Here is a 22,146-nt window from a genome sequence, read left to right on the forward strand (position 1 = left end):
GTGAATCCCTTAAAGGCACTAATGGCAGAAAAGAAATCATGGTGCCAAGTGCATGAAATGGAACTGAACACTACCCTCTTCTCCCCCCCCCCCCCCGAAGTAAAGTGCATACAGTGGATAAGAATAGGGTGCGCTCTTCCAAGAGAACAGTCTTAACACTGCTTTGTGTAAGCAAGATGTAATTCTTCTGCTCTGTGCATCATTGATTAGGTCTCAACTAGAGTATTGTATCCAGTTCTGGGTGCCACATTTTAGGAAAGGTTCTTCTCTAGACCTTCTCTAAACAATGATGGAAAGTCTAGAAAACAGACCTATGAGGGAAGATAGGTCCTCTCATCTCTTCCACATGAGACCCAATTTTCTAACAGTTTCCAATACCTGAAAGGCTGTTACACAGAGGGAGAAGAATATTCTGGAACATCTGGTTAAGATAAGAAGCAACAGGCTTAAATTGAAACAAGGGAGGCTTGGGTTGGACTTGAGGAAAAAGTTCCTATCAGAGTGGTTAAGCACTGGAATAAATTGCTAAGGGAGGCTGTGGAATCTCCATTGGAGGATTAAGAGCAGATAAGACAAACGCCTGTCAGGGATGGTCTAGATCAGCAATGGCCAGCCAAAACTAGTGGGTGGGCCAGGTGTGTGGGCCTTGTTTCAGTGGGCTGCATGATTGCAGTGGTGGGCAATCTGCAGTCCACTGGGGTTCCACCTGCAGCCTATGTACCGCTTCCCTGCTACTTCCTCCATATGCAAGGCTCTAGTGTGTGGGAGGCACTTCCTACTCCACCCCCTCCCTCCCAGCACTATTGGAGCACCAGGAATCTGCTGCTTTACACTTTGTTCCTGCTTCTCCCCCTTCCTTCCAGAACGCTAACAGCCATGAACATCAGATTCCTGGCATTCAAGTTATTTGAGGGAGGGGAGAGAACAGGGAACTGAGTGAAAAATGGTGGATTTCTGGCACTCCAAATGCTGGAACAGGGAAGAGTAGGAAGTGGAGGCTCCCAGTATCTAGTGCAGGGGTCGGCTTATGGCATGCAAGTCTATTTCCTGCATGTCCCGAAGGGTGCTCAGCCCCACCTCTCCTTCCCCATGCAGCTGCTGGAGAGCACTCCCTCCTCACTACAGCAAGTTAGGCTGCAGTGGGAGAAGGCGGGGCTGGGGCTGAGGCTGCTCAGCAGCACTTTGGCTGCAACTGGAGGCACTGCAGCAGGCCCCGGAAGCACTGCTGATACAGCCAGGTGGTCTAGGGCTGGCCCCAGAGGCTGAAGGCACCACTGCTGTGGGCATGCAGTCTGGGGCTGGCCCTAGAGATGGTGCTGCTGTAGTCACATGGTCCAGGGTCAATCTGGGACCACATGGTGGCGGCAGCAGCAGCACCTCCAGTCTCCAGAGCCAGCCCCAGACCATGTGGGCCATGGGAGTGGGGCTGTGGCTGTTGCTGCAAGGGGACACCAACCCAGGTAAGGGTCCCCATATGCCCAGACTCCCCACCTGAATCCCCTCATTGTCCTGTAGGATTGTAAGACTAGTCTATTAGTGATATGACTAATCACACTCCCCCTTCCACTTTTTGCTGCCTATTTCTGACTGGAGGGCCACTGGCAACACATGTGGCTGCCCTGCAAGTCAGCAGGGCCAGCTGGAGGTGAGAAGGTGGCCAGGAAGCTGGCAGCAGGGGCTCCAGAAATTTCTCCTGGTCTGGCAAAATCCCTCAGCCAGGACTGGTCAGGGACCGAGGTTGCTGGACTGGGGAGGTACAACTTGTCCTGCATTTGCTTTGGAATTTGTTTCCTGATATTCTGTTCACTTACTAGGGATGAGATGTGGAGTGTGGCTCTAAACATGAACATGTTGAATGGCCATAAAGAATGTAAACAGGGCTGCTGTAAAGCTTTGAAGAAATTGTGTTGTAAAAGTAGTTTTCGTAGCCTGTCAAAAGGTCTGTTGTGTAACTTTCAGACTTGTGGTATGGAGAGCAGTTCTTTTGAATTGGGTATAACTCTGCTTTCTCTTTTTTTTAAAAAAATAAATCCCCACAAAACAAACTACCAGTCCTATAGTGGTTTATGTGCACGAGTGCCTACTCAGCAGAATAGGTGTCATATTTAAAAGTAGGATCAACATAATAGGGAAATGTAACTTGAGCACAATCCTTTTGCTAACACTTTCTCTAGTACAGTACAGGTTCAGCCTCTAATCTGGGATTCCCTAGTCCAGCAATACTTTTGGTCTGGAATTGCTGGTGGCCTAATGGGTGCTCTGAAGTTAGAGCACTCACAGGGGAAAAAATGGTGGTTTTGGGGCCAGGAGAGTAGCCAGCCCAGGCATCCTAGGGGCCATCAGCAGAACCTTAGCAGGCCAGGGAAGCAGAGCACAGGTAGTCACAAAGAGGGGCTGTGAGGGCCAATAAGGTCCCAAGAATGCTAGGGAGATTCAATCTGCACTCCTAAACTGAAAAAAATTAAACTGCCTAGTACCATAGTTCAGAATCTCAATCATTGTAGATGAAACAGGATACAATTAATTTTTTAAAGGTTTACAACTCCACTGTTTAATTTAAAACTTCATTTCCAAGATAGCTATACTTCCTGTAGTTATCAAACCTAATATCTGTTTTAGTGAGGACATAAGGTGTGGGATCTTCCCTTAAGATACTGTGATAAGCACAATTTGTCCTTGCAGACTTATGGAGTAAGTGAATACAGGTCAATTGCCTCTTGTCTGGCACCCTAGGGACCTGACTGATGAGGAATCAGAGAATTTGCCAAACCACTGGATCAATATTGTCTAGCAGTACTGCCAACACTTTCACTGCTTATAGGGTTCTTAGATGACATTAGGGGTAAATTAGAGCTAAATAAAAGCACAGATTACTAAAAGCCAGGGCTGTTGTCTGTCATCAAACTTTACTGGACTGTGGGACACTTGGCCACACCCATAGTAAGTGGACTTCTGGCTAACTAAAATAATGCTGAACCATGGGGCTGTGTTTACACTGGAATGATTTTGCGCAAATACTTTTAACGGAAAAGTTTTTCCGTTAAAAGTATTTGTACAAGAGAGCATCTATACTGGCATGTGCTTTTGCACAAAAGATTTGCTTTTGCACAAAAGCATCCGTGCCAGTGTAGACGCTGTCTTGCGCAAGAAAGCTCCGATGGCCATTTTAGCTATTGGGCTTTCTTGTGTAAGAAATTGATGTTACCTGTCTACACTGGCCTCTTGCGCAAGAACACTTGTGCAAAAGGATTTATCCCTGAGCAGGAGCATCAGAGTATTTGCGCAAGAAGCACTGATTTCATACAGTAGAACATCAGTGTTCTTGCACAAATACTCGCAGCCAGTGTAGACAGGCGGCAAGATTTTGCGCAAAAGCAGCTGCTTTTTGCGCAAAATCTTGCCAATGTAGAGACAGCTTGGATGTTGCCAGACAAGAGAATGCTGGATTAGAGAGGTTCAAATTGTAGTTAGATAAGCAGTAGTTAGTCACTTCTATTTTAGCTGCATATTTTGAGGATATGTCAATATATGATAAAGCTTGGAACAAAGAATACAGAGCTTATAAAAGTTTATATAAATGTAAATTAAATGCTTCAGTACCATAATTATGCATTATGCCAGGGCTACTCAACTTTGGAAGCCCTGGGGGCCACAGTGATACTCATAGCAGTTGCTGAGGGCTGAAACTTAAGTGTGGTTGCATGTATATGCATATGTATGCAAATAGCTTCTTTCACGCTGATGGGCATGAATACAAAGATAAAGGCAAAACTATATAAAACGCAGGCCCCATTTTAAGTCAATTCTGCTGATATTAATAAAATGCAATATTTACCTGATTTCCACTCATATGACAGCACTTTTAATGAGCAATACAGGCAGTCCCCGGGTTATGTACAAGATAGGGACTGTAGGTTTGTTCTTAAGTTGAATTTGTATGTAAGTCAGAACTGGCATCCAGATTCAGCCGCTGTTGAAACTGACCAGCTGCTGACTACAGGAAACATGGGGACCAACCCGGCAGCAACCCAGCTGCTGTACCCCAGGTGTTCCTACGTCAGCCGCTGCTGAAACTGATCAGCGGCTGATTCCAGGAACCCCGGGGCAGAGCTGCTCTGCCCCAGGCTTCCTGGAATCAGCCGCTGATCAGTTTCAACAGCAGTTGAATCTGGACGCCTGGGACAGAGCAGCTGGGGCGCTGCCGGGTAGGTCCCCGCAGCGCCGCACCTCGGCGCTGTGAGGACCAACCCGGCAGCGCCCCAGCTGCTCTGCCCCAGGCGTCGGCGAGAAAAGCCTGGTCTGCTGGGGGGGAGGGGCGCACTAGCTGCGCCTCCCCTTCCCCCCGCAGCAGACCAGGGAGACGCGGAGCAAAGCCGTGGAGGACGCAGGCGGCGGGACCGCGGTGCGTCTCCACGGCTTTGCTCCGCGTCTCCCTGGTCTGCTGGAGTGGGCCCCCCCAGCAGACTAGGGAGACGCGGAGCGGCTTTTCTCACCGCAGAGGACGCGGGCGGCGGGACCGCCCAGACGCACCGTGGTCCCGCCACCCGCGTCCTCTGCAGCGAGAAAAGTCTGGTCTGCTGGGGTGAGGGCGCACTAGCTGCACTCCTCCCCCCCCCCCCCAGAAACCAGGGAGACACGGGTGGCGGGACAGCCCAGACGCGCCGCGGTCCCGCCGCCTGCCTCCTCCGCGGCTTTGCTCCGCTGCCCCCCCCCCCCAGCAGACCAGGAGACGCGGAGCAGCTTTTCTCGCCACGGAGGACGCAGGCGGCGGGACCACGGCGCGTCTGGGCGGTCCTACTGCCCGCGTCCTCCGCGGCGAGGAAAGCTCCGTTCGTATGTAGGGATCCGACATAAGTCGGATCCACGTAACTCGGGGACTGCCTGTAAATGTCCAGGTATTTAACTATTTAAACGCATATCAAGAGAAGACCATTATATTAACTACTTTCTTGTTTTGGCTCCCACCCATAGGCTGTGTGTTGAGACCTGTGTAAACCCAAACTGCACCGTGGGCCACAAATAGACCGCAGGCCACGGGCCACATGTTCAGTAGCCCTGAATTATGAGCTACTGAGGTCCTAACTTGGGTAAATTCTGAAGGAATTCTGTCCAAAGGACAGAATAAGGATTGTAGGATTTGACCCTAAGTTTCTTCTTAGTTTAAATTCAGGGAACTAATAGAGTAGTTGAGAGTTTCATTGAAGCCTGCCATCACTACAATGTTTAAATAACGCTAAATGCATCAATTTTGGATGAAAGAGGTGATATACTCAGTCATAAATACATTTTCAGGTGATGGAATCCTAGATCGTTTCTTTTGGTTTTACAACGTATAAGGGTGTGAAATGTTAGTTTCCTCTTAAGAATTGCATGTATGTGGTAGAAGAGAGTGATAAATCACTTTTTAGATCAGTGAATTGGCAGGATGACGTAGAAAGTTTTTCATACAAGCCTTAAATGTAACGTTTCTAAAATGTGACAATGGTTTGTGCAGATTATAATGTCATAGCTCTTGTGAATTCAGCGCTGAAAGAAAACCTGCTGTGATTGGTGATACAGGTGCAACCTCCCTGGTCCAGCATCCTTGGGACCACTCTCCATGGAGTATGCCGTAGCAGGAGGAGGTCAAGATTTCTCTCCTGGCTGTTGGCTCTGCTCCCCTCCGCTGGGCCCTCTGATTCCCTTCTTCTGTGATGGCCCTGCCCAGGGCTGTGCTCCTGGATGGGGCTGTTTCCCACCTCCTGCCCCAGCAGAGGTTATGCTCCCCACTGCACCGCAGCGTTGCCATTGCGGCTGTGCTTACCACCACAAGCTCTACCCCTGAATCTGGCCATCCAGGGCGCTCTACTCCTGCAATATTGTAGCCAGACAGACCGCCCCCTCCCCCCGTCAAACCAATCTTGCTTGCCCTCTGAGATGTCTGTATACAGGGCAGAGAAGGAACAATAAGAAAATCAGCATAGCCATTAAGCTTTGATCTGCTTTGATGCGAGATCAGGATATGCGAGTGTTCTCTGACTCCGAGTAACGATTAAGGCAATAAACTGAGTTTAAGGCTGCAAGAAGTGCCCGGCTGGCACCCATGTTGATTCGAACACACACAGTCCCTGGGAGAGGAATTTCCCACTGAGAAAAAGAATGCCCAGTACTTCCTATTTAATCCTCTCAACTCTCTCTTACAAGTGTAAATTAAGTTCACAACTCCCTTGTAAGAACTGGTCTCACAAAAGACAGACCAGCACCATTTGGCATCACAGATAAGAAAGAGAAATACGTGACCCAATGGGTATAAAGGTGGGTACAGCAGCACACTCACTTTTGAGTGTCAAACTACCCTCTACCTGCTGGTCGGGTTAGGTGTTTTGACCTCCCGAGGTTCCACGGGGACGCCCACCTCGTATTTTCGTCTTTCCGAGGAATTGAGGGACCGATCCTGGCCTGACACGCTGGGACCGAGCAACGCAGAAGGGTGTAGACGGAGCTTGATCCTGCCTTGAGGGCGGGGGGGCTGGACTCGATGACCTCTCGAGGTCCCTTCCAGTCCTATTATTCTATGATTCTATGATTATACATTTTTATTATGCTCATTAAAGTTGGTGAAATTAGTCCAGATTTACATCACTGTAACTGAAAGTAGCATCTGACTGTTCTTTCTCATTCGGTATATGAGAGACTATTGAAAAGGTTGATTCATCCAGAGTATTGAGGAAATCTGCACTTTGATATACATGGGAAAATATGGAAAACATTGAGGGTTGTTTCTGAGATTAACCCTTTTAATACCTTGAATAATTAACTATACTCTCTTTCTGATGTCACATTGGACTATTCTTGCAAGCATACTGCAGATTTCCTTCTGCGACTGCAATGAATTATGAAACAAAATAATGCTCCTCTTCAGCAATCACAGAAAAGAAAAACAGAATTTTCATGAAAGCTGCAGAAGTGATACATGAATGTGAAAAGTTTTAAAAATCAAGCATATAGCAAAAATCAGTTCAGTAGCTGGAATGTTTTTGCAATTCAGTAAACTGTCAAAAGAAGCTGAATATGAATAAGTTGCTACTACATGACTTCTCAAATAGTTTTCTGTAGCTGGCAAATATTACCTTACATCCGCGTTTCTCAAACTGTGGGTCCCGACCCCCCGGGAAGATCATGAGCAACTTAGAGGGTGGTCGCGGTATCACAAAGTTAGAGAACCCCTGCCTTACATGGACAAAAATAAAAAACATACTGTTTGCTTCTACAAAGCTTGCAAAAAGGTCCAGTCTTTGGGTCCCATCAGATTTCCACTGCAATCAATCTTAAAACTCCTAGGGTGCGTCTAGACTGGCAAGATTTTGCACAAAAGCAGTCCCTTTTGCGCAAAAACTTGCCAGCTATCTACACTGGCCGCTTGAATTTGTGCAAGAGCACTGATGTTCTAATGTAAGAATTCAGTGTTTCTTGCGCAAATACTTTGACGCTCCCGCTCAGGGATAAACCCTCTTGCACAAGAATACTTGCGCAAGAGGGCCAGTGTAGACAGGCACCTTAATTTTTTGTGCAAGAAAGCCCGATGGCTAAAATGGCCATCAGAGCTTTCTTGCACAAAAGCGCGTCTATACTAGGAGTGTCTTAAAGTCATTTTAATGGGCATAATTGACAAGGAAATAAAGAATAGTGAAAATATCTTTCATTAAAATATCAATGTCACAAAACTTCTCTTGCCATGTTTTGGAGTTTGAGACTGGGGTTGGAGTCGATGACCCTCTAAGGTCTCTTCTAACCCTATGATTCTATGAAAAGAAAAAAAATTAAAGAATTTTAATATTTGTAGAATGATTTACTTTTGAAGCATTTGATTTCTACACTACACAAATGTATGGCTTAATTCCTTAAACTGGACTAATCAATCAGTGCTATGGGCTGACATTTACCTTTTGGGTCTTGATCCTGCAAACACATCTATATTTAATTCTACTTCCTTGAGTGAAAGTGAACAACTCACAATAGTAAAGTTAAACATGTATGTTTGCAGGATTGCTAGGTGCCTTACTCAAAAGTATGAAAAGGATTTGAAGAGCAGAATAATATTAGAGAGTTTTTGTCTATTGGTGCAATGTTTGTTGTTTTTTAAATACAAATTTCAAAATACAGATAGTTGCTATTAAATTACTAGAAGAAAAACTGGGATGGATAGAAAATAACATTTCCTTAATAATTAATAAGTTGGACTAAAAAGTCTAATCGTATCACATTACATTCTGTTACCATGTCTGTTACTCTGGGGTATGCTCATTTATTAGGGATACTTATGGGGGATGAGGTTAATCATTCTTTTTGGCTATGTCTATACTGCATGCTTATTTCAAAATAATTTATTTTGAAATAACAGTGTGCGTCTACACCGCAAGCCCATTATTTCAAAATAATTTCAAAATATTGGGCTTCTTACTCTGACTTCCGTAACCCTCATTTCACGAGGAGTAAAGGAAGTCAAAGGAAAGGTGTTCTTCCTTTGACTTCCTGCTGTGTAGACAGCACCAAAATGTGAGTTAAGGTACTTCGACTACGCAATTAATGTAGCTGAAGTTGCATATCTTAACTCAACTTTAGCCCACAGTGTAGACTTGCCCTTGCCTGTGCTCTCATAGGGAACTGCATTCTTCCTACCAATACCCACCAAATGGAGCTCTTCTGCAGGAACTATGTTCCCCAGGACTGGGTTCTTCCTAGCCTAGAATCAGACAAACACACAGACACTCACATCCATTAACAGAGCACCAGTTAATCAACACTCAAAAGCTGACCCCTTGTATGTCCCTGGATTCAGTAGGCTGCGTTGCACAGCAATGCTAAGCTGTGACCCTCATGTGTCCTTGGACTCAGTGGGCTGGGTTTAATAGCATTTTAAGATGCTACCCTCATATGCCCCAGGTTTAGGACCTCCCTTATCCCCACTTTCACACCACAATCACTGTGCTAGTAATCCTCTTGATGAGCAAACCCCACAGGATTTTTGGGTGCTACAAGGATCTTTAGTTTAGGTACAAGAAGCATTGTTGCAGAGGGAATGGGGAAGCCAAAACAACACCCCTGACAGAGAGCAAGTGAGGGGTAGAGAAAAAGAGAGAGAAGCAACCAACTTAACAATGAAAGTTATTTATTTCTAGATAGTAACCATACAAGTGGAGAGAAACAAAAGAGTTACAATATTAAAACTGATTACAAATGTTATGGCTAGCAAACCATAACTGATCACATAAGGCAGAGTCAGGCGGCTATACCTAGAGAGAGGCAGGGTGAGAAATTGCACCACACTGTGAAGCTTGAACTGATCGGGATTCCCAGATGGCGATGGTAGCCGAGGATCCAGAGTGTTCAAGACAGGCAGAGCAGAGCCCGAAGCATGATCAGTCAGGAGAAGATGAAATCCCAAAGGAACTGATGCAGACTTCAGATCCAGATATCAGAACACTTTTCTTGAGCAAGGGTAGGAGTTTTTGTAGGAATGTAACAACAGTTCAAGGGGAACACTGGATTTGTTTATGGGAAAACAGATGGTTCAAAGGAGTATTCTAAAGTTTTGTTTAGGCTAGACAATAGAAACTGATCATTTCTGGCTAGAGGTGATGTTCCTTGAGAAAGCTCATCATGCAATCAGGTAGTTTCAGTATTTTGGATACCAATAGAGGATCTATTACTAAAATTGCTCTGATAATTACTGATCTGGGTGTGAGCAGGCATGGGTTCATTAGCATCCAGAGCAGAGATTTCCCACAGGGCAGTGCTTTTCTGCATTTGATATTCCATAGTTCAGTGTGGTTCTTGCTTTGGAAGTGCTATACTCTATTAGCTGTGTCTAGACTGGCCAGTTTTTCCGGAAAATCAGCCACTTTTCTGGAAAAACTTGCCAGTTGTCTACAGTGGCCGCTTGAATTTCCGCTGAATTTCCTACTGTAAGAAATCAGTGCTTCTTGCGGAAATACTATGCTGCTCCCGTTTGGGCAAAAGTCCCTTTTGCGCAAAAGGGCCAGTGTAGACAGCTGAGATTTGTTTTCCACAAAAAAGCCCCGATCATGAAAATGGCGACTGGGGCTTTTTTGCGCAAAAGTGCGTCTAGATTGGCCACGGACGCTTTTCTGCAAAAAGTGCTTTTGCGGAAAAGCGTCTGTGTCAATCTAGACTCTCTGTTCCGAAAATGCTTTTAACAGAAAACTTTTCCGTTAAAAGCATTTCCAGAAAATCATGCCAGTCTAGACGTAGCCCATTCTGTATGTCAGTATAGATGTCTGTCTGTTCTATCTTTGATGCAGATGAGGATAGGGGTGTTTCCTTAAGTCTGCCACCCTCGTCCGGAGGGGGTTTAGGTGCATCTTCCCCTGCCTTTCTATTGCTTTATGTTTGGTTCAAGCAGAGGCCATATGTATGTGTATTCTCCATGAGTATCATGCCTTGGTTCCCCAAGAACACAGAGCTGACAGGTGATCTTTGTTCACCTCTTTGTTCCCGCAGGCCTGTGTCCTCCGTGAGCATCAAACTCTAGCTCCCCAAGAACACAGCTGGCAAGTAACAACTGTCACTACAGAGATCTAGGATCGGCTGTAGAAACTATCCCTCTATAACAGGGGCTGACAACCTTTCCAAATCAAAGAGCCAAATTACATCAACATTCAGAACAAGTGGTCAATAAAGAGCCAGTATAAGAATGCCCATTTGCATGACTGAAAATATATTTAATATTACAGATAATGGATATGATTAATAATAACATACATGAAACATCCTCACAAGCTTTATTTAATGGGATTTCTGCTGCTGCTGGATGTGGGGGTGCAGGAGTCAGGGTTGGAGTATATGAGGGCCTCAGAACAGGGGATTGGTGTGTGTGGGAGGCGCAGGAGGCAGGGCAGGATGCTGGGGAAGCAGAGTATGTGGAGGGGCTGGATTACCTTACCTGGACAAGGCTGGGCTGCTGCACCCAGGTGGCAGTGGCTAGACAAGGGACAGGATCACCGCAGCCAGATCATGGCCTTCCCTCCAACTGTGCAACAGCAGGAGGGGAGCTGCCATCAGTCCTTCCTGTGGTCAGATGAGGGCAAGACTGCAGGGCCTGCCCCAAGGACAGTATGCTGCAGCCAAATGGGAGCTGGGTCCCGACTGGGGCCTTGTTGCCCAGGCTGCCATTGCTGGAGCCCACACCGAGCCACAGCAGCCAAGCTGTTGCAGCAGTCGCGGGGCTGCCATGGTTGGGCCACTGGGTCTGTCCTGGAGCACAGGGCTGGGGACAGAGCGTGGCAGTCAGATGGGGTCTGGAACCAGGCCGTAATGGTCAGATAGAGGCATCTGCCACCAAAAGCCCTTCTCACTATCCTGGCTGGGTGCGTGCATGTCTTCCCTGTAGCATGCCCTCTGCCAGCCCTTTAAACAAGCAGAGTGCTCCAGCCAGCTCTTGCTGGAGCACAGCTGGTTCTTACCGGGTACACTGCCTTACTTTCACCTCTGGTTAAAGGTGAAATAGATAAAAAAAGACCATCTTGCCATGAGTAATTACATGTTTTTAAAATTTTGAATACATTTTCATTTCATTAATTTAAAAAGTTGCATGTATTTTGGGAATGACAATATTTGGCTCAAGACCTATATGTTGCTGACCCCTGCTCTATGAATTTGGCCAGCAAAACTCAGGCGTACTAGAGACAGGATCAGATCCTCAAAGATATTTAGGCAATTAACTCCTATTGATTTCAATTGGGTTAAGTGACTAAATACCTTTGAGGATGTATGTCAGAATTCTCAGTCCCAAAGGTGGAGGCGAGAGGGGAAAAAGTAAGTGGGCGGGACCAAAAAGGAAATGTGTCTTCTTTGACACAGCTCTGAGACACAGCATTTGGAGAAGAGTTGGAAGGCCCAGGGGGAAATCATATCCAGCAATTCTTAGTCACAAGGAGGTCTTCCTTGAGACTCTATGTTGATGTGAAAACAGCAGACAGGAAAATTATTGGATGTTATTAATTATGTAGCAACACAGTGGTCCAGTGTTTCCCACACAGAACCTTCAGATTTTCCTTCACTAAAAACCTTAAGGAATCATGGAGTTAATGCCTCGTTTTAACAAAAGATGTTTAAAAATCGTTTTGAGAGGATGAAATACAGTACTTCATCTGTGAGACTGACAGATACATAATACACAAATACAACATTTACAATATTCATAGTAGCATAAATTATGTATACTGTACATCACGTTAGCTTTATATAGGTCCTTTCCCAACTGTGGATCCTCATGCCTATGCAGAACACCATTGCTTTCGGTGATCTGTATCAGTTACCAGGAACGGGTCTATATTTTACAGTCAATACCATCTTCTGTGATCTAATTAGATGCCACAAGCTAGGCAGGACTGGACTAAATCACTACTTACACAGAATACCTTGAAGAAACATTCTGATGCCACAGGATATGGCACTGCTGTCAGATGTATTTTTCACTTTGAGTTGGTGCTGAACAAATGAATCATCATTGGTTGATTCATGGGGACATGATGCTGCTGGAGGTGTTATATTTTTATGAGATATAAAGCAAATGGCTCTGAGCCATCTGTGGGCATTAAAGACCTTATAGCACTTTTCATAAGAATATATTTGTCATGTCATATCAGTGTCTTAGGCCAAAATCCAATTCAAATAATATGCCTACCTAGAATCCCTCCTGCTCTTCTACTTAGGAATGTGGTTCTTTGCTTCCTATCCTAAATTATCATGTAATCTTAGACTTGCTGCTTATTTATAATGTCACCTGAAAGCAAGAACGTGCATCCATGCGGCAGTGCTGTAGCTGGCATTACAAGGTATTTATGTGCCAGACATGCTAAACATTTGTATGACCCTTCATGCTTTGACCACCATTCCTGAGAACTTGCTTCCATGCTGATGAGTTATGGCTGATAATTATCCGAAACATTGCAGAGTGGCACATGTTCATTTTTGTCATGAATCAGATGCTATCAACAGAAGATTGATTTTCTTTTTGGGTGGCTTGGGTTCTATAGTTTCTGCACCCAAGTGTTGCTCTTTTAAGACTTCTGACAGCAAGTTCCACACCCTTTACCTCTCAGCTTTTAAAAGGCATATGAATTTTTAGCATATCTGGCATGTAAGTACCTTGCAATGTGGGCTCTGAAAGTGCCCTGGAAATGCCTGTTCTCATTTTCAAATAAGAAATAAATAAGAAATTGGAAGCATTATCTCTTGTAATGTAAACAAATCTGCCTTAGCAATTGACTAATTGGATTTGTAGGATCTTTATATTGTTTTGTTTTTGACTGTAGCCATGTAATAACAAAAATCCACATTTGTAAGTTGCACTTTCATGATAAAGGAATTGCACTGCAGTACTTGTATGAAGTACATTGAAATTTACTATTTATTTTTTTTACAATACAGATATTTGTAATCAACATAGTGAGCACTGTACACTTTGTATTCTGTGTTGTAACTGAAATATATTTGAAAATATAGAAAAATACCCCAAAATATAATACATTTCAACTGGTATTCTATTACTTTAACAGTGCAATTAATTATTTTAATCAAGTTAATTAGTTTTGAGTTAATCACTTGAGTTGTGGTTGACAGCCCTAGTTCCTAGATTTAATATTCCTTATTAGCACTAGGGATGTTAAAATGCAACTAATTGATTAGTTGACTAGTTGATGGAATTTCCATAAAGTACTCGACTAGTCGATAGGCACTTCCGCATTCCTCCTTTAAAATGTACAAGAGTCCCCGCCGGGGCTCTTATGTATTTCAAAGCCATGGAGCCTGGGGTCAATGGGGGACCCAGCACCTCCCTTCCCCCAGTTTTCCAGCCAGAGCTGGGGAAGGCTGGGGCTGTGTGCCCTGCCCCACGTGCCATCCAGGGAAGGCTGGGGCCATGTACTGCCCCATCATCCTCATGTTCTGGCAGGGTGAGGAAGGCTGGAGATGCATGCTGCCTGTTTTCCAACACTGTGCTCCACCTGGGACTGGCTCTTATGGTCAATGTTGAGTGAAATCAGCATGCACCTCACTTCATGTGTTCTTGTTTTATGTGCTTGTCACTTGAGTAATACCAGTATGAAAAAAACTACACCAATGGAATCTGGCAACCCTTCCAGGTGGGCAACAGTAAACAAAATGTGTCACTGGCCACACATAGAACCCTGATGGGCTGCTGCTTGCCTACCACTGGCCCAAACACTAGGCCCACTATACCAGCATAACCTTTCCCTTGAAGACATGGTGTAAGTCTACATATAGAAACAATAGTTAGCAGCCTTTGCCTACCATAAGGAATGTGAGAGAAGAACATGCGCATCAGTGCCCTACAACTGAATTTAGCTGGTGGCAGCCGGAGTCTGGTTTTACAACACTCAGTTCAATTGGCAGAGGAGTAGGTTTACCTAAATTCACCTACGAAGCAGATAGGAATGTTGGCATATAGTCAAGTAAATGATTAACCAATAAGCCTAGGCATATCAATTAATCCTATCTACTACATGCACTCCCCCCACCTGCTGCCTCTGTATCAGGGCAGCAGGCAGCTGATCTGCAAAGGGAGTTAGTTTTTAAACTGGCTCCCCTCACAGATCAGCTCTCCATGGGCAGTGAGCCATATGGGCTCGTGGTGCCCATGCTCCAGCAATATCCAGAGCCGGGGCCCTGCTCCAACAATATTTGGAGCTGTGTCTCTCAGGCCCTGCTTAGAGCAGGCCCCATCCTTCCCACGTGTCCTCCCACCCCAGCCCTAGAGCGTCTCTGCCCCGGCCCCGGATCGTCCCTGCCGTGTACAACTTTCACTCAGCTCCCTCTTGCCAGCTGCTGCTGCCATGTGCAGCGTGCTCAAACAGGTGGGCGGGGAGACGCTGGGTGTGACATGATGTGACGACCCGTGACTTTAAAAGTGCTTGGCGGCACGTCACACCACGCAGCTAAGTTGCGGGTTCAGAGTCCAGGAACTTCTGGGGCGGAGCGCAGACTCTGGTCCCGCAAAGTGGAAGGCAGAAGTTAGGAGAGGGGCAGGGGAAGGGAGAAAACTAGGGGAAGGGCTGGGAGAGGAATGGGCGTGAACAGAGTGGGAGGAGAGAGGGGGAAGAAAGGGGAAGGCACCAAAGGGACAGGATAGAGGAGAGACAAATGCCAGGGGGCCAAGTGCAGACAATGAGGAAAAGGGCAGAAGGGGAGGTGTCAGTGGGAGAGGGACAGGGTGATGCGGAGAGGGTAAGGGCATTGGAGACTGGAGGGGGTGGTGCTGGGAGAAGGCTTGATAGAAGGGGTGGGCATGAGGAAGGCAGGGATGGAGCAAATCATATGTAAGGGCACAGAGGGGCATGAGGGAAACAGGGGAAGAGGATGGTGAGGGCATCAGGGAAAAGAGGGCAAAGGGAATAGGGGCAGTGAGGGAAGGGGGAGGCACCAGGAGGGGGCAGGGGTAAGAGAAGGTGCAGGTGCCAGGGGATTCAGGGGGTGAAGCAGAAGAGCAGACACCTGTAGGGGAGGGACCAGCACCAGAGGAGAGAGGCAGGGCAGGTTTGTAGAGGAAGGTGTTAGAAGAGGGGATGAGGAGGGGTAGCTCACATGATCAGAGTGGGGCTACTGGAGGAGTGGGCACAAGGGGGAGAGAAGGGCTGGTGGAGGGGGGCAGGTTGCAGGAGGGCTGAGGGCAGTGAGAAGGGCAGGAGTCAGGACAGCAGAGGAGGGTGAGGGGTTGGGGGGCAGCAGGCACCAAAGGAGCTGATGGAACAAGGGGAGGAGACATGGCAGCAGAGAGAAAAGGTAAAGGTTTAAAAATATTTATTAATAACTTGGGTGCCACAGTGGCACATCCAAACAAGCCACATGAACTCAGTACTGGTGCACAACACAAAATTCATTCTGCTCACGGAAGGAAACTCTTAGGCTATGTCTACACTGTCGTTTTCTTGTGCAAGAAGTCTTGCGCAAGAACACGTTCACACTGCCACGTGCAAGCTGTGCTTTTGCACAAGTGCATCCATGACAGTGTGGACGTGCTCTTGCCCAAGAAAGCTCTGATAGCCATTTTAGCCATAGGTGTTTCTTGCTCAAGAAATCCCTGCCGAGCATCCACGCTGCCCTCTTGCGCAAGACGCCCTCTCTTATCACGCCGTACTGTAAATTTCCTTGTGCAAGAGCAAGCGGGCAGTGTGGATGCTCTGTGGGTTCGTGCGCAAGAGCAGCTGTACTTGCGTAAGAAGCCGCAAGTGCAGACATAGCCTTAGAGGGAACACTTCCCCCAGCATCTCTGCCCCCGAGTTAGTCACACACATTGGGTTAATGCAATTGCAGGATAGCTGCACGAGGGGGGTTTGGTGGGGGCCAAACTAATCCCTGTTTGTAGGAGAATGGTGGGAAAAGCCCTTCTAGAGGGGTGACGTGATACCTTTTCCTTCTGGCCATGTGTCCCTCTTGCCCCGAGCCTGTTACCTCCCGAAGCCTGGCTAACGGGGCACCACCAAAAACTATACAAACCTGCCGCCCATGCAGCTCCCCCCATCTGCCACCTCGGCTAGAGAGGCAGGAGTGGAGTAGTAGGGGAGCCCTAGGAGTGGGGCCGGAGTGACTGGCTGCAGACCCTGTCGAATACTCGTGTAACTGATCATATTTTATGCGGTTACACGACTATTCAATTACACCATCGCTAACATCCCTAGCAGCGGGTCTGCCCACAAGAGCAGTGTCTACCACAGGGCTCCTGGAAGCCAAGGGCGGCAGCAGCAGCTTCTCCGTCCGTCCCCCGTCCCTCCCCAAGGGCCTGGCAGGGGGAAGTCTGCAAGCTCCGGTGCCACCTTTAAGGTCTAATCTCGCTACCGCTCTGTGGCGCTCACCTCGAGGGCCCGGCCCCGCGCTAGTGCCGCGCAGGCTGTCTGCAGGCCGAGGCCTCTCAGTCCTCCGAGCGCGGGCGCCCAGGCAGGCGCTGCCCCGCGGAAGGCTTCTGCAGCAAGTGGCTGTTGCTGGCTAACACCTGGCTCGGAGCCGGCGCAGGAGGCCTCGGTCCGTAGGTTGAGTGCGAGGGGCGCCAGGCGAAGCGATCGCGGGCTCGGGCCGCCGCTCCCCGGCACGCAGGGGGCCGGGCCAGCCTCGAGCGGGGGCGCGGGAGGAGGAGCCGGGCCGGAGCGGGGAAGTATCGCGGTGCTGCCGCCAGTCGCTCGCTGAGCGCTGAGGGAGGGAGCCGGGCTCCCGAGCGGTGCGCGGGGCGATGGGGCCGCGGGCCCGCCCCACCCCTCCCTGCGCTTTCGGCAGCCGGTGAAGCCCGCGTATCCCCCGGGACATGGCAACCGAGCCCCCGCGCCAAGCGCCGCCTCCGCCTGCGGGGCGCCCGGAGAGCGCGCCGCGCCGCGCTGGGGACGGGGAGGAGGCCGAGCCGCTGCGGGGCACCGCGCCCCAGCCGTCCCCTCCCTCAGTCGCGGCAGGCGGGGGCAGGCAGGGGCTGCTGAACGGCTGCGTCCCGCTCTCCCACCAAGTGGCCGGGCACATGTACGGCAAGGATAAAGGGGGTGAGTGCGGCCGAGGCGTGGAGCCCGCCCCTGCCTAGCCGGGGGGCTCACCCTGGGGTGGGGAGCACACCGGGCCCTAGCTCTCGGTCGCGCCCGGGGAAGGGGGCGTGTGTCCGGTTTAATCTCCTTCCCCTTTTCGGTGTCAGTTTGAACTTGGACCCGCTGTTTCGACTGGGTCGTGACCCGTCCCTCCTGCCCCATTCTAGTTAAAGCTCCTCTTAGTTTTCCGTGCGGGTGTAGGATTGGGTTAGCGGCTCTCTGCTTTGCTCAGGTGAGTGGCGTCTCTGGGCTCCCCTTTGGCCTGTTGGGGCGAGTGAGTCCTCGGCGGGGCATGGATCTATCTCCTACCCATACTGTGTGCAGGGATTCCTACTGACGGGTAGGTTCTGAGAGAGGGGAGAAACCTGCATTAATCTACCATCCAAGGGGCCAACAAATGTCAATTGCTCCATAAACAAATACAGGACTATGTAGCACTTTAAAGACTAACAAGATGGTTTATTAGATGATGAGCTTTCGTGGGCCAGACCCACTATGGAATTGCTCCATAGAGATTGTTCTTAACTAAAGGTTGTACAAAATTATAGGAGCAATTGCCTTGGGATTCTCTGGAGCAAAGGGCATGACCATTGATGATTGTTTCTTAGTTCAGGTTTCACTAGGATGCCTGAACAAGAGCGATAAGGAAAACATCTGAGTAAGGTGTAGCTGAATATAATAATGTTATTAATTATGAACAACTAAAGAGAGGTTTAGTTTACATGCAAAAAAGTATCTGTGGTGTAGAAAAAAACGGGGGAGGGGGAGGAATAGTAGGGAAAGAGAAGTACCCATAATCAGTGAAAAACAGGGAACAGTCATCTCTCAATAGCCAAGACTTTATTCACATTAATCACTCCGCTTTAAACAAGTGGTCCCTTTTGATGATGTGTTGGGAAAATTTCTGGGTTAGGCAAAGCAACTTGTCTCTGAGGTAATCTTAAGAGATCCAGCTTAGAAGGCATAAAAGGATCTGTGGGAAATGTCATTGTACATTATTATATAAAAGGAAATGCAAGTTACTAATCCTTTTAGCTGTTAACTGAGAGGAAATGCCTATTTTGGCTGGATGTACATATTAATAAATCCCTAATATTCTGATAGCCTCTTCTTAATTGTCTTCCTCTTCCGTTTTCTGAGATACTTTTTGTGAATATTTATTTTCACTCCACAGTAGGGATAATACTACAGCACTGAAGTTCTGGGTTGCTGGAGAGGAAAAAAATATTAGTTGAACAAAACCCAATCTTAAACTAGATATTAATGTATTCAGGAAAATTGTTACTCTACTGATGTTTTGTCTGTCAACTGAAAAGTAAGTTTAATTTAAATAAAATCTGTTTCTTTGCAATGGTTCACTTTGTAATACAGTTAAATACCTTTTCCATAATAAGCCAGGTCTACACTGGGGATAAGTTTGAATTAAGATTCGTAACTCCCATCTACGTTAATTGCATAGCTGGAATTGACATGTACCTTAATTTGAACTTTGGTGCTGTCTGCACAGCAGGAGGTTGAGGGGAGAAATGCTCCTGTCATCTTCCATTACTCCTCAGAGGAGTAGGAGCACCAGCATCAAGGGGGAAGGGGAGATGCCCTTAACAGGTTCTTACTAGACTTGCTAAATCAAATGCTAGAAAACTGACCTCTGGAGCATAGATATGCATGTAAGTATGGATGTGCCCATTCATTATAAGGTTAAGTTAAGGTGATTTTTTTTTATTCCTTCCCAAAATATGCCAGCATATAAAAACAGTAGCTACTAGAGAGAACTTTGATAACTAATTAAAAAGTTCTTGTTTCTTATATCTATATATACAAGCAACACACAAATTTGTTTGAAAAACATCCATCTGTACCACAAAGCTTACCCATTAGACACACTAATACAGATAGTCTATATATAATAACCACAGTCTTTCTAAATAACATTACATAAGCAACTGCAGCATTCTGGTATGCTTCTACTCTGGTTTAAAATACTCCCAACTTCTTCTTGTTCTTTGAATATGTGTTTTCACTTTCAGAGCAAACACATCCCCAAAAAGACATGTAGGTCCAAGTTCCTCAAAGACATTGTGGAGCCTTGCTTTTACTGGCTACATTGGAAGTTGGGAACCTGAGTGCTTTTGTGGATTTTGGCCTTAGTGCGTAGTATTAATAACGTTCATCCTTGTGAATAGTAGAACACTTTATAACTTTCTGATGTGTATGTAAAGGGAATATTAGGGATGTGAAGGGTTTTTTTTTTTTTTTTTTAAATCAAAGACCCTCTGTATAATGGGAGTGGTTGGCAGTAGGGATGTGAAAATATAATGGTTAACCAATGATACAGAGGCAGCAGCATGGGGCTGCAGGCGGGAGCCAGTATGCATGAGGAGCTGGTGTAAAGCTGGCTTCTGGGAAGCTGATTGCCACCCCATGTTTAATCATGTAACCACTGAAATTTCAGCAGTGACTTGGTTACTTACAAACATTTTAAAGTCCCTACTTGGCAAGTCTTATCTGAGAGTGAGCACAACTTTATGAACAAACTGTAATGGCATTATGATTGTTAAATATAAAATTTCATTTGTATACTAGTTTTGCAGCTTCTCAGCTTGAGTGTTTCTTTTTCATGCATGCAGTGAGCATTATGTTAATCTTGTGAGTCTATCTGAAATTGTCCATACTAGAAATGCTCTGTATGGTAAGAAAGAGTATATGTCGGATTGGGACCCCTGGCATGCCACCTTAGGGCTGAAATTCCACTGAATCAGCTTGTTCGGTCAGCCTGGGCCCCACGCTTGCTGAGCCAGGCCCTAAGGCGTTCTCTAGCAAAGCACACAGGTAGGGCAGAAAATACAGACACTGAGATCAGTTCTGGGAAGAGGCCTTTCTGCAGCACCCAGATGCTCCCTTCCCTTTCTCCCCCCTCGTCCCCCTTGGGATGCAAATACAAAGTTATAAGAAGTTTGTCTCCTCCTTCCATGTGAAGGAAGGTATACATAGCCTCTGGCCTCTTCCCCCCCCCCCCAGTTAGAAATGACATGAACTGGGTTATATTATAAACCAAAAATAAGTTTATTAACTATGAAAAGGTGTATTGTAAGTGGTCAAAGTGGCAGCAAACAGAGCCAAGCTAATTGTGAAGAAAATAATACAAAGAATGCAATCTAAGCTAGATACATTAAATCAGAGAATACTAGGACTCGAAGGGACCTCGAGAGGTCATCGAGTCCAGTCCCCTGTTCTCATGGCAGGACCAAATACTGTCTAGACCATCCCTGATAGACATTTATCTAACCTACTCTTAAATATCTCCACAGATGAAGATTCCACAACCTCCCTGGGCAATTTATTCCAGTGTTTGACCACCCTGACAGAAACTTTTTCCTAATGTCCAACCTAAACCTCCCTTTCTGCAGTTTAAGCCCATTGCTTCTTGTTCTATCCCCAGAGGCCAAGATGAACAAGTTTTCTCCCTCCTCCTTATGACACCCTTTTAGATACCTGAAAACTGCTATCATGTCCCCCCTCAATCTTTTCTTTTCTAAACTAAACAAACCCAATTCCTTCAGCCTTCCCTCATAGGTCATGTTCTCTGGACCTTTAATCATTTTTGTTGCTCTTCTCTGGACCCTCTCCAATTTCTCCACATCTTTCTTGAAATGCGGTGCCCGGAACTGAACACAATACTCCAATTGAGGCCTAACCAGCACAGAGTAGAGCGGAAGAATGACTTCTCGTGTCTTGCTTAAGTAACTAGGTACAAATAATATCTCACCCTAAATGTGGTTCTAATAATCTTCATGCCAGATACCCTTCTATTCTGGGCCCAGTTCTTTCCCCCAGTCTTATTTCCATTAGTTGTTTCCAGCGGTCATCTTGGGTGGGGATTTGCAATAAGGTGGGAATCCTCTGTTTGTAGTGTGACTCCCTCCCCCCCCTTTCCTGAAAAAGTATAAAATTCAAGATGGGTACCAGTATCAGATGACATGGTCACATGTCTCCGTAGGGCCCCTGCTGCAACCATTCTTCACAAGTTGAAAAAGTTCTTTTACAGTTCATTGTTTTTGCTGATGGGCCATCATTGTTATACCCCAAAATCAGGTGGTAGGCTTCACCCAACAATTAACACATTAGTTCGTAACTCCAGCAATGGAATGAAGCATGCATACAAATAGGCAGGGGAGCCACATCTATGCTTTGTCAAGGGGTATGGGGTGTCTCTGCACTACTGGAAGTGGTGGGGCCAAAGACAGCCCCTTCTGGTGGGTCTGCAAATAGGATAATCATATTTAGTTAATCAAACCTTTTCAGTGGTATCTTACATGAGCCATCTTGCATAAAGCATATGTCAGTTATGATTAGGGATGTAAAATCACATTTAATCAATTAACCAGTTAAACATTGGTTAATCGCTTAAATAGGGGTTGGGGAGGGCACTTCAACCTATCTGGGCTGGAGTTGGAGCAGTGGGGCTGCTGTAGCTGGGCTGAAGCACCCTAGCATGTGACAGGTCCTGCTGGGCTGGAGCAGCCCCTTGCCTGTGGGGGGTGGAGAGATGTGGGGAGGGAAACTGGTC

The 22,146-nt window shown here is 46.7% G+C and overlaps 1 protein-coding gene across 1 annotated transcript in view; it reads left to right on the forward strand.

Annotated features, from left to right (window-relative positions):
* The first annotated feature begins 17,166 nt into the window (after positions 1 to 17,166).
* IPMK (inositol polyphosphate multikinase) overlaps positions 17,167 to 22,146 on the forward strand; it is a 96,553-nt gene continuing 91,573 nt past the window's right edge. Inside the window, exon 1 of the mRNA XM_075935027.1 lies at positions 17,167 to 17,540. Coding sequence (XP_075791142.1) covers positions 17,315 to 17,540 — 226 coding nt within the window. The 5' untranslated portion in view covers positions 17,167 to 17,314. The remainder of the gene's footprint in view (positions 17,541 to 22,146) is intronic.

Source organism: Pelodiscus sinensis, chromosome 8 (assembly GCF_049634645.1).
Source record: "Pelodiscus sinensis isolate JC-2024 chromosome 8, ASM4963464v1, whole genome shotgun sequence".
In the NCBI taxonomy this organism is placed as follows: Eukaryota; Metazoa; Chordata; order Testudines; family Trionychidae; genus Pelodiscus; species Pelodiscus sinensis.